General features: G+C 40.4%; 1 protein-coding gene across 1 annotated transcript; it reads left to right on the top strand.

Moving 5' to 3' along the window:
* The first annotated feature begins 5,227 nt into the window (after positions 1 to 5,227).
* On the top strand, positions 5,228 to 11,582 carry LOC308092941 (chymotrypsin B-like). Its single transcript, XM_080439104.1, has 8 exons — positions 5,228 to 5,332; positions 6,787 to 6,861; positions 7,346 to 7,461; positions 7,574 to 7,653; positions 8,026 to 8,101; positions 8,360 to 8,540; positions 9,028 to 9,161; positions 10,950 to 11,582. Exons 1-8 carry the CDS (start codon positions 5,290 to 5,292, stop codon positions 11,103 to 11,105), a joined length of 861 nt encoding a protein of 286 aa, XP_080295230.1. The 5' UTR covers positions 5,228 to 5,289; the 3' UTR covers positions 11,106 to 11,582.
* Positions 11,583 to 16,548: the final 4,966 nt, after the last annotated feature.

The following is a 16,548-nucleotide window of genomic DNA, read 5'->3' as shown; positions in this document are numbered from 1 at the left end:
TACACTCGCTTTTATGAATCGCACGACTGATTGTGCTCAGAGAATCTACGCACTGCTTTGGTCACTTTATTTACATGTATTATTATTGTCTATATATTTTTAAAAGCAGTGGCAATATATCTACAGGAGATATGATGTTGGGTAATTGGTCCTCTTCATACACCCATCACCGGAAGTAAAAATCAGAATACAGGGAGTAGAGGAAAACGAAGCTGCAGAAGCTCTGAACAATTTCTTTTCCAAATCATGGACTGAGATAACGCCCTATTGTGTCTACCCCTTACCTAGACCTCCCACACAGAGTGACATCTGCAGTATAGGTGAGATGAAGCTAGCCCTTACTCGGCTGGACCCCCGGAAAGCAAGTGGGCCGGACGGCATCCCAACCTGGCTGCTTAAAGAACAGGCAGAGGACCTGGCCCCGGTCATTACACATCTGGCCAACTGCTCTTACCAACAGGGGTGTGTTCCCGATATATGGAAAGAGTCAAATGTCTGTCCCATACCCAAAGGCCAAGACCCTGGCTCAATCTCAGACTGGCGTCCCATCTCTCTAACCTCCTGTGTTGGAAAAATAATAGAACGTTTTGTCTTGAAAAAACTTATGCCCACAGTGCTCAACGTGTGTAAAAACCAATATGCATATCTGCCCAAGCACAGTACCACAACAGCCTTAGTCAGAGCAATGCACACCTGGCTCACTGAGACCGACTCTAAACCAACAATGGTCAGAGTACTGTTGGCAGATATGTCAAAAGCGTTTGACAGAATTGACCACGGGACCCTGATGCAAAACATACTGGACTTAGCACTATGCCCATCTCTGACAGCCTGGCTACACAGTTACATCACAGGGAGGAGACAAAGAGTGGCGGCAAATGGAGCCCACAGCCCCTGGATTGAAGTCACATCTGGGGTGCCACAAGGGGGGGTAGTCTCCCCATATGTCTTCCTCCTCTATATGGCCACCCGGGACGCTGTGTTTGAGGACACTCTTGATGTTGGATACGCAGATGACATCGGGCTGTCGAGAGCGATTCCCATATCCAACATCATGTCAGACACATCAATGCGCCTGGAGGCACAAAGGCTGGACGAATGGGCAGAAAAGAACAAAATGATGCTCAATGGGAAAAAGTCGGTTGAACTTAGAATATGTTTCTCACGGAACCCACCACAACCTCCCCCGCTTATGCTGGGGGGACAGGAGGTACCTGTTGTGGAAACAACAAAGTATCTAGGATACCACCTTGACCAAAACCTGACTGGAGATGTGCACATTGAAAATGCAATAAAAACTGCCTCCAAGCGGCTGCACTTTCTCACGGTTATGGCGAGACACGGACTACCTGCAGATGACCTCGTCACCATCTACACCACTCTCATCAGGCCGTGTCTGGAATACAGCTCAGTGCTCCTAGTGGGCTGCTCTAAGAAACAACAGGCAGAGCTAGAGCGAGTCCAGACACGTGCCTGTAAAATCATCAAAAGGAGAGCTGGTAACATCTCACAACCCCTACCATCACTCCAGAGCAGGAGGGAGGAGGCTGCAGTGAAGATGGTCAAGGACATGCACGATGAGCAACACCCTCTGCATGACCTGCTACCTCCAACACGAGGCAGCTGCACTGCCAGGACTTTGAGGAACCAACACAAGCTGGCTGAACCCAAGGCCAAGACCAACAGGTATGGCCACCTGAACTGCATACATGACCATGCTCTGCTGCCCTGAAAATGTTTTAACCTGTACAATTTTGTGTTTTTAATCTATTTTTATTATTATTATTATTATTATCATGCATCAAATGTAAAGTTCTGCAGTTTTTTCAGTGGGGCCTTGGCTCCACTGCAAGCATGAATTAATAAAGTCAAAGTCAAAGTCAAAGTCATGGTTGATTGTTGTCAAACAAATCATAGTTGTCAAATGACATTGTGGCGTCAATGTGGGCTCAAACAGCAGACGTGGAGGAAAGCAAGATGGCACCTAGGGCATGTAAAGAGTTTTTAGGTAGCCTAAAGGCATGTACACACTGCAGGATATTTGGTCCGATAATGCTGTCGCCGACCTTTTTTGGCGCTCGCCGACAAAATCTCCCGATCTGACACAGATCGGCCTTTGATCGGCGAGCTAATGCTCGCTGTGTGTGAAAGGCTCCGTGAGACGATATGGCCGCGATTATCCGCTCTGCGACGGCTTTCCGACCGTTTTCAGATAACTACCCTGTTAGATATTCAGCTCTGTCGCAGACAGGACATCAGACAATATCATACAGTGTGAAAGGAGTTGAGACCACTCTGCGAGGAGATGCACGCTACAGCCAATGAGAGCACATTACAGCCACCGTGGCTATGGAAGGTCGGTGGACCTGACCACAACACACAACGCATAGTTACCGTCCAGTCCTGTATTAAGTTAAACATTATTATAAAACAGAATGCAGTGAGCGAGCGTGCTCAAAGGGGGGCTGTTTATTTGAGACTATTGCACAGAGAGAGAGAGAGAGAGAGAGAGAGAGAGAGAGAGAGAAAGACACAGAGAGCGAGCGGTGTGTGTGTGTGTGTGTCGTTGTCTGTGAGTGAGTGTTGCCAGATTTTGCGGGAGAAATAAGCAACCAGGTTTGTGAAAACAAGCCCAAAAAAAAGCGACTATGAGCACTTTAAGCCTATATACAAATACATTGGATAATAGACGATCTACAAGCTCACGTTGTAGATAGGCTATTTTTAAAGAAGACATTTGGGGGGGGTTGTGGAATATTTTCCAAATCCACACAGATCTTGTATGAGGGTCTATGGCACAACATATTTTCAGAAGGGCTGCACCCCTGCGGACAAATATTAATTTGGGAGTCCTTGCCATGAAAATGTTTGAGAACAACTGGTTCAAACAACAGTAGGAAACAAGGCCAAAAAAGCAACTACACTTTCAAGCAACTTTACAGAAAAACAATCCCAAAGTCGCTTATAATAAGCGGACATGGCAACTCTGTCACTGACTGCTTCAGCGGAATCAGCGCACTTGCCGTGCGAGAGGCATATCACGGATTACGTCGATTAAAATGAATTGGAATAAACACAAATGTATGTATTGGGTCTGACTCTGGAGATAGCATCCTAGTGAACTATCCTACAGTGTGTAATCCCTGGTCGGGGATCAATCTATAGTGTGAAAACCACAACGACATATGACAGCCGATGTCAAGAAATAAACTCCTGCAGTGTGTAATGCTTAAAGATCAGATGACCCCCCGAGCACTTTAAGGTCCTGCAGTGTGTACCTGCCCTTAGGGCAAGTGCCCTAGAATCAAGCCCTAGAACAGAATTTCACGGCGGTCACGACGACCATTACCCCTCAGTTTGGCCGGATACCCCTCGAAAAATGTGATGCCCTGCGGCCACAGTGGCCTTGATGCCCCGCCCTCACTGTCCCAGTTGATTTCATTGTGTTCTCCTCTGCTTTATGTTTCTATCAGTAAGGTTTTTAGACAGCAGGTTGTTGCAGTTGCAGTTTGAGTCCTTATTGGACAACATCAAGTGAAATGCCTGTTATAGCGTCTCCATGAGGCCAATTTGAAAAAAAAATTGGGGTGGAGGTTCTTTCTCGTGCTTCAAAGTTTCACTCCGATCGGTCCAGCAGTACCTGAGATTAGCTGTTCTAAGACAGACGGACAGACGGACAGATGGACAGATGGACAGATGGACAGATGGACAGATGGACAGGTGGACAGGTGGACAGATGGACAGGTGGACAGGTGGACAGATGGACAGGTGGACAGGTGGACAGGTGGACAGATGGACAGGTGGACAGGTGGACAGGGAGAAAGCATTATCTCTGGCCTTCGGCCATCTGGCCTGGTGGAGATAATGAGAGATGTGTCTCTCAGAAGGTACAGTAGATTTATTGTGCATTCATGCTTAATACTGCTCTACAGGACAAGGACTGCAAGGTGTGTTAGAGCTGTCATGATCACTTATTTTGGTTTAAAAATTCTAATATATGAATTAATCATCAAGGGAGGAGAAAAGAAATGTCAGAAGTTGGTTACTGTGTTTTTTGGGTGTGTGTTTTTTGAAGGGATAATTCTCTGGAACCTATTATGCTGACCACAATGTCAGGGTACATAGAGTCACTTTGGTCCCTTCGCTTGGTCTCTTCTATTAATGTACACAAAGGTGTTAAAACCACCCTGCTCAAGTAAAGCACCCGCCTTTCACATATACATCATTTCAACATGTTTACAGCAAACGGCTAACTTTCCAACCGCAAACGCTCGCAAGTGTTGATGTTACTGGCATGTACATTGTATCATTTGCAGCAGCGTCGACACCAGCCACGTGCTCTTCTATGATTCTTATCTACACTGCAATGACCACACACGCACACACACACACACACACACACACACACACACACACACACACACACACACACACACACACACACACGTAGCAGCCCTGCCTCTCAATGCGTCTTATCACAGTCTTATAATTATACATAGTTTAAGGGTGTTAACTTGCTAAAGATGAGAAGTGCACAGAGCCTCTTTGTGACTAATATCAGTAACATGATGGTACTTCCTCTTTCCATCTCCCCTAACACGTTACATTAGAGGCAAATTCACAATTTAACCACTTAAGCCCCAGCATCTATATTCTGTGGAAAACATTTGCAGAAAATAGCAGATCTACAAGCTCTATAGGCACTGTATGTATGTATTCATGTCTCGCCTTGAGGAGTCCCGGTACAGTATTATTGAGGATATAGTCATTCCTATAGGAAGAGCTGTCTCTGGTACTCAACCAGGCTGCGTAAACACTGGAAAGTCAGCCTTTTGTGGTTTTAGGGTTTTTAGCTTGTTTAGTTATTGTATGTGTACTAATATATGTATGTACTCTAGTCTATGGACCCCCTGAGTGTCTGGAATAAAGTTAGAATTGAATTGAATAGAAACCAAGTATGCTCCCTTGGTTGTGCTGCTGAAGGAGAGAGGGATAATAGTGAGGTTGATGGAAGAGAGCAGGGTGTGTCGCTGTGTGTGTGCGTGTGTGTGTGTGCGTGTGTGCGTGTGCGTGCGTGTGTGTGTGTGCGTGTTGATGAGAGCTTACTTTCAGAATATCATTAAGAAAATAAACCACTCCCAGATGAATACATAATGAGTAGAGCTGACATGTGACAACTACAGAGATATAAGACAGTAAGTGTTGTTCAGTGAAGTCCAGTTCAGACTACAGACTAACTGGAACACTCAGCATCATATCAGTGTGTGTGTGTCCTGACAGCTACAGGATATGAATGAAATAACCCTGGTGTTCCTGCTGCTCTGGAGCTCAGGTAGGACTGGTTTAATTATGTGTTGGTTGACGTGAAAGACACTAAAAGACAGACAGCCGAAGAACCAGACTTGAAGTTAATTTACATTTTCTGGATGCTTTGACTGTGTGGCTATACATTTTAGAGGCTGTGTGTTTGTGTAGGGGAAAAGGGGGATAAAATTCACAAGTAGAACAAAAAACATATTTAACATTAGTCTTGCTGGAGGTTTATTTGTTGGAATGTACAGTTTGGTCATAGTCAGTGTTGCCAGACTTTGCGAGAGAAATAAGCAACCAGGTCTATGAAAACAGGCCCAAAAGAAGCGACTAGGCTACGGTTATTTTAAAATAGACGATATTCAGTGTAACGATAGTTCATGTAGACACGGAAGGCAGAATGTTTATATACTTCATTCACACTCCCCGGACCCCCCCATTCGCTAACAAGCTTATTCAGTTGTACTCCTTTAAGTCATACATCTCAAAACTCTTGTCATTCTCATTCGCTATAAGCTAACTCACTCACGCCCTCTTATACCCACAGTGCAACTCTGGCGTTCCATTTAAGCAGCCCCAGTTCTCTGTTCATTCTACGTGCTTAGCTGTCAGTGCCGGTTGTTCAGCTGTCAGTGTCAAAACTCCTCCACCTCCCCGGCCTCCTCCCTGGCATCTGATGTTGGCAGGATAGTTTTGTAGATGGCGTTGCATTATGGTGATGGTTGTACATTAAGGGTTTAATGTCGTGTCATGTTATAACTGTTGTGTAATAACTGTTGCGTTATAACTGTTGTGTTATAACTGTTGTGTGATGTTATAATTGTATTACGCTCTGCTCAGGGGTTTGTGATTGAATGATCTGTGACATGTTTGCACAGGAATCTGTAATATCACATGAGCAGAGTCACACCGCCAAACTTGAATGCAATATCATTGCATATATGGATTATGGTTAATATGGTAATGGTTAATAAATGGTAAATGGTTCATTACGGTCTGGTTATTTCTGAGCTGAAGTGTCTAAATGAACTACAACTAACTGTAGATCTGCTGTTTTAAAAAAAAATCTTGTGCCAGGGGGTCCCTGGCACAAGATATTTTCAGATGGGGGGGGGGGGGGGGGGTGCGGACAAATACATATTAATCGAGGGGTCCTTGCATTGAAAATGTTTTAGAACCACTAGTTTAAACAACAAGGAACAAGCCCAAATAATCACTTTAGAAACAAGCCCAAAAGAATGCTACCGATATTTACAAGCAACTTTACTGAAAAACAAGCCCAAAGTCGGTTCTAATAAGCGGACATGGCAACATCGGTCATATTCCTGGCATCTAATCCTCGCCTCCTCGCTGTATGAAGTAATTATGTAATTTAGGATATTTAGAAGAAACATGATGACGACATCAAATGTCATCATTAAGGTCCAACATTGTGGTGAAGACATGTTAAGTTGTATTGCTCCATGTTTTCAACAGGCACAGATACAGCATCAGCAGTCTACGTACATTCCCCTGAAGAAGTGACTGTCCACAATGGAACCACAGGCAGAGGTGGGTAGAGTAACCAACAACTGTACTCAAGTATTTGATGATTTATACGAGCTAATTTATACAATTTATTGTTTAAATATAGGCTAATCATAACACAATATAAAATAGCCACTTACAAATTGAAATATCGCCTGAAAACCATATATCACCTTAAATAAAATATGTTTACTAAACACATTATAGTGTATAGTGTATATTCATCACATAGAAAGTAGGTTGAATCCTATATTAAAATTGCCTAGTGGGTGGGTTGACGGTGGACGTCACAAACGTGACATGCAGACTAAAGTGGCCTGAATATCTAGTTGATTTAAAACAGCAGTAATGAAGTGTATTACCTGGCGCGTGTGTGTGTGTGTGTGTGTGTGTGTGTGTGTGCGTGCGTGCGTGCGTGCGTGCGTGCGTGCGTGCGTGCGTGCGTGCGTGCGTGCGTGCGTGCGTGCGTGCCTGCCTGCGTGCCTGTGTGTGCATGCATGTTCTTCAGCCTGTGGTGTTCCTGCCATCAAACCAAAAGTCCCTGGATGTCCCAGTGATGGATTAGGTATCATCAACGGTACGGAGGCTGTACCTCACTCCTGGCCTTGGCAGGTCTCCCTGCAGGTACATCACGCGTGCGTGCAAATAGGTGGATGAACGTTAAGGAGGGGAAGCTGTGTTTTGCCATTTCATAATAGCTGAATTACTGTTGCTAATGAAACCAATGTGAATTCAGACCTGCTGCGGCCCTCCGTTCTGTGGTGGAACACTGATCAAAAAGGACTGGGTTGTGGCTGCTGCCCACTGCGAGGTCAGGTACAGTAGACTATGAATATAATACACACACACACACGCACACGCACACGCACACACACACACACACACACACACACACACACACACACACACACACACACACACACACACGCTTTTATTGCAGTGCCTATTGGGGCTTATAAAAGGGTCACCAAATCTCAGTCTGTAGCCTACTTTTGGAAACATAATATTCATTGTAAATGCTGAAAAGAAGACGATGATGATTGAATATCATTCATTCATCCATTCATTCCAGCAGTTATGATTCTTCCAGTATTTGAGCCTTTTGTACTTTACTCTGCATGTCTCCTCTTTGAGTTAAGCACCCCAACATTGTATTGTTTATTGTCATTTCTTATTTAACATTTTCAGAACATGTCACCGTGTAATCCTGGGCCAGCACAATCTAAAACTAACACGCAACATCCAGAAGATTAGAATTGGAAAGGTAGGCGGTTTGTTTCATATGACATGACACACTGTAATACGGACATAACATTATGTTGTTACATTTGTTATCAGAGTCATCTCCATTACCTGCTCGCCATTTTGCACGTTTTCTTTTGCATACCTTTTTATGTTTGTGGCTACAGATCGTAAAACATGGTTGAAGCCAGACATCCAATCTACACAACAAGCAGCAACAACTAGCTTTTTGCACATCTCTCCTATAACAGCTAAGATGAATGTATAATTTCCCTGATAGGTCTTCAGTCACCCCAACTACAACAACAAAACTCTTGACTATGACATCGCACTGATCAAGCTGAAACGCCCTGCCCAGATGAACTGTTATGTGTCCCCTGTGTGTGTGGCTGAGACTGGTGATGACCTCAGGGCTGGCATGAAGTGTGTGGCCACTGGCTGGGGCCATACCCGCTACGACCGTAAGTGAACCACAGGAAACACACTTTTCATCCCTCAACCACACAGTACAGTGATCAGTGGTGGAAAAAATACTCAAATGTTCGGAATTAAAAATGTACTTGAGTAATAGTGCAAAAGTGCAAAAAGTGCAAAAGTATTGGCAAAAGTATTGGCATCAATATAGTGACTATATTCATGACACATCTATGACATACCATATCAATGACATAATTATCTATGACTACTATTTCTATGACATATCACTTGTTATGACTCCATATTTGGCCAAGGTTTCAGCTTCCTTAGCTGGCCTGGCTCTGAGAGGGTCTAGCTGATGACCTCATCCGTGCCCAAAATGGGCAATCCGAGCCACATTGACTTCCAATGTAAAAATGGAAAGATATTTCAAAAGGTGTAGAACATTCTGTGAATAAATTGTGGCTTCTACGTCAGTGGCAGTGTGCGCAAGACATTTGACGACAAAAATCCTGTGTATTTTTTTCCCAGCTCCCAGGAGCCCTGACAAGCTCCAGCAGGCTTGTGTGCCCCTCATCAGCTTCAAGGACTGCAACAGTTTCTACTCCGGACAGATCACCACACGGATGCTCTGTGCCGGGGTTGCTGGAGCTGACACCTGCCAGGTGAGTGTAAAGAGCAAATACCTACTCCTTCCCAACATCCACCCTTTTCTTCAGAAAGGGGGAGGTGATATAACTACACATTGATGTCATTCAGAGCTTCGGGAAGACGGTCTCACAACTTTTCCAGCTGTGAGATCCCCAGGTGTCCTGACTCTCAGAACTATAGTTCGGAAAGCTTTTCCGAACACATGAAACACAGAGGAATACTTACTCTTCACAACCACATTTACCCCATCAGTTACTCAGCCTTGTATTAATGTAGCCCCATTTGGAACCTCTCCCTCCGCTATATAGCTCCGAGGTGAGGTCCCACTGTAGCGGGTACCGGCAGAGGTAGAGTCCGTGTGTGGATCACCTTTATCGCCACATCGTATCCAAAAAGTAAAGGTAGTCCCAGACACCTACCTGTGTGGGACGTTTAAATCGCTTATTTAGTCAGCCTGTGCCATGTTTTCCCATTGAACCCGGAAGAACCCCCTATGGCAGGTGCCAGTACTGCTCCCGATTCGGCAACAATGTGAACACATGGCACAGGCTGACTAAATAAGCGATTTAAATGTTTTTTTAAACCCCGTCGGCCGTCCTAAAAAGTTTACTTTCCGGAAAAGCCTCAAACATCTGTAGGTTCTGGGACTACCTTTACTTTTTGGATACGATGTGGCAAAAAAGGTGACACACACGGACTCTACCTCTGCCTGTACCCGCTACAGTGGGACCTCATCTCGGAGCTAGCAAAGGGAGAGGTTCCAAACGGGGCTAGTATTAATGTCGAATTTTTGTTTGTGTTGCATTGCTTCACAGAAGAATCCAAAAATAAAGAGAATACTTGAACCTTTAGCCACTGGCTTTAGATTACATTTAGACAGCAGGTTCAATAAGCAGTCAGAGCAGAGAGGCTGTCAGTCTCCTCACTGTCACCAACATGTGAAGTGAAGTCTGACTCCAGCAAGAGAGTACTGGGGTCAGTGGGAGTGCAATACGGCAAGTTACTTCAAACAAGTATAGTTACTAGTTACTACTCTCAAAAAGTAACTAGTAAGTTGCTTTACTATTTACTGCATTATAGAAGTAGCTAGTTACGTTACTATAGTTACTTTTGCATTACTTCTATTCATTTATATTGCTTCAAATGTATGTATACCTTTTCATGTTGCTGAAGCACAAGATGACAACTCTCAACTTTAATCTAGGATGACAACTAGTAGATATAGGAATAATGTCTTCAACAACAACATTGAAATCATGTTATTTTAGTTCTGCCTGGCTCTAGACAAGAGCAGACGGCTCAACGTGATCTTGAACCTGGTTTAAAAGGTTATTTCAAGCCATTGAATATTTTTTCCCAGACTGTCGGAACTACAGGCAACGTAATATTTGATTGAATTGATCGTCCCCTCTTATGAATAACACGAGTAGTCCCGCAGTGAGTGGAGGGTGAAGTCACAGACACGGCTAGTATGAGAGTAGAAGTCGGACCATAATAAACCTTTAATCCTCTTAAGTTATCGGCTCTTTTCTCATGAAGTAACGAACACCACCATTAAAATAACTGTACCGTGTTACCAACCTGGAAAAAAGTAAGTTATGTTACTAGTTATCGCAAAAAGTTGTGCCGTTACTGAAACCCAACACTGGTAATAGAAACAAGCTACAGCGCAAGCTTGAGCTGCTCTTTTCTAAAATATTGTGGCAAAGGTCTAATATAGTACCTTTATTAGAAGGATAACCGCTTGAGATGTGTCCTCTCGTTTTCGAGGTGGTTACTAACATAACTGCCTGTTGTTTCAGGGTGACGGTGGTGGTCCCCTGGTGTATAAGAAGAATGGAGCCTGGACCCTGGTTGGTGTGTCCTCCTGGGAAGACTGCAATACTCGCATGCCTGGTATTTACTCCAACGTCCCGAACCTGCGCGCCTGGATGGACCAGACCATGGCTGCCAACTAAACTGTAAACAGCTGTTACTCTATTCATCAACACAATTAATAATACAATCTGTGCAAATGTCTGGGCATATTTGTCCTTGATGTGCAACATGTTTAAAGGGATAAATGCATATTGCTTATAGGGTTGAGTACCGAAGACGGTACTTTTATTTTTATTTATTTTTGTAGAGTTTATAGATCTGCTATTTTCCGAATATTCTTGTGACACATTTTGAATATTTCTTCTATCGGGGTCCCTGGCACAAGATATTTTCAGATAATGTGGGGGTCCTTAAATGTCAGAACCACTGTCTTCTGTGTAAAATACAGAAAAAGGTCAATAATAATAATAATGATAAAATAAAACAAAAAGTACTAAAATAGGTACCGTTTTCGGTACTGTATCGAATTCCAGGTACCGGCTACCGTACGCTATCGGTTCAAATGTGAATGGTACTCATCCCTAATTGCTTATTGCTGAATAAATCTTGGAATTGCAGTTGTGTACCAGTTGTATTTTGTTTTTCTTTCTTTCTTTATTTCTTCTTAGATAAGCTGTGTAGTTGATTTGCTGTAAATATACTGTATACGGCCTATTCATAGAGAGGATCTAAACTACTTCCTGCAACATTGTGTCAAGAAAGTCCAAAAGTTCCTACAAGATGTCTATGGTAAAGACAGGGTGCTAAAATGTCACCGTGAAACAACTATTTACAGAAAATATAAAGTGGTGGAGGTTCTTTCTTGTGCTTCTGGGAGTGTGCGTGCAAAGTTTCACGCCGATCGGTCCAGCAGTACCTGAGATTAGCTGTTCTAAGACAGACGGACAGATGGATAGACGGACAGGCGGACGGGGAGAAAACGTTCTCTCTGGCCTGGTGGAGATAATGAGAGATGTGTCTCTCAGAAGGTACAGTAGAATGAGGCCAAATAAGATGTATTCTATACACTGCTATCTATCTATCGATCGATCGATCGATACTAAAGATAAAAGATAAAAGAGTATAGCAATAACTCCCATGAATAACTTGAATAACTTGATGCAATATATCTATATCCATCTATCGATCGATGCGACGCGTTGTGACCTTGTAGATCGGCTATTTTCATATAGCCTAGGTATAAAATAGGGCTAAAGTGGTTAATGTATGTTTTATAATATAATAATTTATATCTGCAAAGTAACTAGTAACTAAAGTTTTCAAATAATTGTATTGTAAAAATAATTGGGTACCACTTTACAATAATGACCCGTTATAAAGCATTTATAAACGTTTATAAACAGTTTGTAGACTATTAACAAATCATTAACAACCTGTTTGTTGACATTTGTAAATGATTACTAAAACCTTTATAACTATGGTTACAAATCATTTATAAGGTATTAGTAAGTAGTAAACTATTCATTAATAAGCCATTTATATACATCTGTAAATTATTATTAGATCATTTGTAATGACCCATTATAAAGCATTTATAAACGTTTATAAGCAGTTTGTAGACTATTAACAAATCATTAACAACCTGTTTGTTGACATTTGTAAATGATTACTAAAACCTTTATAACTACGGTTACAAATCATTTATAAGGCTTTAGTAAGTAGTAAAACTATTCATGAATAAGCCATGTATAATACATCTGTAAATGATTATTAAATCATTTGTAACTGATGTTATATAATATATACAAGTTATTTGTAGATAAAGAACTAATCATAGACAAACTATTTATATACATTGGTTAATGATTATTAAATAATTTATAATAACGTTGTAGAATATTTAAGAATCATTTAATCATTATTTAAAACACATTAAAACATTATTTATACTCAAGTTTGGTTCATCATTAAATAATGTCATTTAAATTGTAGGAAATCATTTGTAAATTATTTATAAAGTGGTATAAATTGAGTTTTTTCGTGGTTATAGGACATCTCTTTAAACATGTATTAAGACTTCATAAATCATGTGTTAAATCTTTGTTCTAGCCCAAGGCATGAACAACAAACCATTTCTATGCAATTATTACATATTTTCTAAATGTACAAATTAAACATTTAAAAATTATCTGCAGATCATTATTTCCACATGATCAATTTTCCTTGTCGGTAATTAGGGAAATGTGTTTGTTCATGTTTAACATATGCTTTTTAAAACATTCCTAAAATATCTAGAAATCCTTTGTACATGTTATTATGTGCCCTATAGTAAAGTGAAGACAGTTCATCATTTACAACTGTCTGTTAATGTGTTTGTTCATGTTTAACATATGCTTTGTAAAACATTCCTAAAATATCTATAAATCCTTATTACATGTTATTATGTGCCCTATAGTAAAGTGAAGACAGTTCATCATTTACAACTGTCTGTTAATGTGACTTTGTCCTTACCTGTGGCAAACTACCTGGCTTTCATGAATGCAGACACCAAACAATTACTAGAATTATCTTTCATGTTTAATAAATGATTCGTAAGACATTCGTAAAGAGTATGTAGACCATTTGCAAACGTTATCATGGGCCTTGTTGTAAAGTGAAGACTATGCATTATTATTTCATGTTTAACAATGATTAGTAAAACATGTGACATCAAAAAGTGGCAGAAGTAACGTTATAGAGTATAAAAGTATAAAACAATGTATTAAGATATAACATGTAGCAACTCTTGGACACAGCACACACACTGACATTTAAACAAAGAAATTCATCACAACAGAATCACAGAGTAGCAGCTTAGAGCCTCTGCAGTCACCACCTCCCAGTGCAAGTTAGCTTTAGCTGCTAAGCTAAACTGCTAAGCACTAGCCTACACATCAAAACAAACATTGTGGATACAAACGGCCACCATCAAAATACCCCCTGGTCATAATGCTACTTCATGTGTGTAAGATTAGCCATTTTGTGTTACCTCGATCACCTGCAACAAGACAGTTAAAACACATAAAACATGAATTAGACATATTTCTGTCCAGTCTGCAACTGCCTCACTGTTCACTTTCTCCCTAGTAGGCTACTGCAGGTGTAATGCAGGTAATCAGTGTGTTGCCAGATTTTGCAAAAGAAACAAGCGGCCAGGTCTATGAAAACAAGCCCAAAAGAAGCAACTAGGCTCAGGCCCATGATAACATCTGCAAATGGTTTACATACTCTTTACGAATGTCTTACGCATCATTTGCTAAACATGAAAAAAAACTCCCTAAAAAACTACATTTATACCACTATATGAATCATATCCAAATGATTTCCTACACATTAAATTACATTATTTAATGATGAACAAAATCAAGTATAAATAATGTTTTAATGTGTTTTAAATAATGTTTAAATGATTCTTAAATGTTCTACAATGTTATTATAAATGATTCTTAAATGTTCTACAATGTTATTATAAATGATTTCATAATCATTAACCAATGTATATAAATAGTTTGTCTATGATTAGTTCTTTATCCACAAATAGCTTGTATATATTATATAACATCAGTTACAAATCATTTAATAATCATTTACAGATGTATATAAATGGCTTATTCATGAATAGTTCACTACTTACTAATACCTTATACATGATTTGTAACTGTAGTTATAAAGGTTTTAGTAATCATTTACGAATGTCAACAAACAGGTTGTTAATGATTTGTTAATAGTCTACAAACTGCTTATAAACGTTTATAATTGCTTTATAACGGGTCATTATTGTAAAGTGCTACCAATAAGGGTAGAGTAATAGTATAGTATTTGCCTCTGAGATGGTGTAATGCAGGTAATCAGTGTGTTGCCAGATTTTGCAAAAGAAACAAGCGGCCAGGTCTATGAAAACAAGCCCAAAAGAAGCAACTAGGCTCAGGCCCATGATAACATCTGCAAATGGTTTACATACTCTTTACGAATGTCTTACGCATCATTTGCTAAACATGAAAAAAAACTCCCTAAAAAACTACATTTATACCACTATATGAATCATATCCAAATGATTTCCTACACATTAAATTACATTATTTAATGATGAACAAAATCAAGTATAAATAATGTTTTAATGTGTTTTAAATAATGTTTAAATGATTCTTAAATGTTCTACAATGTTATTATAAATGATTCTTAAATGTTCTACAATGTTATTATAAATGATTTCATAATCATTAACCAATGTATATAAATAGTTTGTCTATGATTAGTTCTTTATCCACAAATAGCTTGTATATATTATATAACATCAGTTACAAATCATTTAATAATCATTTACAGATGTATATAAATGGCTTATTCATGAATAGTTCACTACTTACTAATACCTTATACATGATTTGTAACTGTAGTTATAAAGGTTTTAGTAATCATTTACGAATGTCAACAAACAGGTTGTTAATGATTTGTTAATAGTCTACAAACTGCTTATAAACGTTTATAATTGCTTTATAACGGGTCATTATTGTAAAGTGCTACCAATAAGGGTAGAGTAATAGTATAGTATTTGCCTCTGAGATGTAGTGGAGTAGAAGTAAAAGTATTGAAAATGGGAAATACTCCAGTAAAGTAAAAATCACACCCAGTGTGAAGTGGGTGGTGTGGTCATCACAGTGGTCATCACAGTGATGGAAGCTCACTTTTTAAAAAAATGTTTTTTTTTAAGTGCATAGTCCTATTTATAGGTTATACATTTCATCATGTGTCTCACTAGCCAATCACAGAGTCAGCCAATAGAGTCAGCCAATCACAGTACAGCTAGGGTTGTAATAATGCTAGGGGTGTACTAATATTGGCCAATCACAGTGCAGCAAAATATGTACTAATGAGGTGTCCCAACCCCACTTATAGGGGCGGCTACACCGCCCAAAAACACCTAAAAATTGTACTTAAGTACAGTACTTGACATATTGATGACATCAGAGTACTCCATATGGGGATTTGCGGATTTATCAATACTAGAGTTTCGGGTCGCTATGCAGCCCGCACCTCTAGAGTTCGGACGTATGTCGCACCGCCAAATCGACTGATATGCCCATATATGGAGTTCTCTGTATCTGTCAGTCCTCCTCCCTTTTATGCCAATATATGGCGATTTCTGTATCTGTCAGTCCTTGTCCCTATTATGCCCAAATATGGAGATCCCTGATGTCATCATGCCCATATGGACATACACCAATATGCCCGGATATACCGATCTACATTATGCCCATATATATGCTCATATATGGGCGTATCGGTCAGATTGGCAGTGTGACGTAAATGTGAGGGCCGCGTAGTGGCCCGAACAGTATACATAATGTGGTTTCTAAAGGGAAATTAAAAACACAAAACATATAAACCCACGCCACAATATCACATTACCTAATGCCCTGGACAAAGAAACACCCACTGTCATAAGAAAGTCATGAATCATGGGCTATTCTGTCTGCAAGATAACCACACAACAGATCACACTGCAGTGTTTAAAGACCTGCATCATGGGGTTGTGTTATAGAA

Source organism: Gymnoscopelus braueri, assembly GCF_963280865.1.
Source record: "Gymnoscopelus braueri genome assembly, chromosome: 10".
NCBI classification, from domain to species: Eukaryota; Metazoa; Chordata; class Actinopteri; order Myctophiformes; family Myctophidae; genus Gymnoscopelus; species Gymnoscopelus braueri.
The sequence above is the reverse complement of the archived record's forward strand: the minus strand, read 5'-3'. Positions and strand labels throughout refer to the sequence as shown.

Coding starts and splice junctions, on each gene's coding strand:
- LOC308092941 (XM_080439104.1), top strand. CDS start 5,290: ATGAATGAAATAACCCTGGTGTTCCTGCTGCTCTGGAGCTCAG. Junction 7,654..8,025: donor GCTGCCCACTGCGAGGTCAG/GTACAGTAGACT, acceptor TAACATTTTCAG/AACATGTCACCGTGTAATCC. Junction 8,541..9,027: donor GGGCCATACCCGCTACGACC/GTAAGTGAACCA, acceptor TTTTTTTCCCAG/CTCCCAGGAGCCCTGACAAG.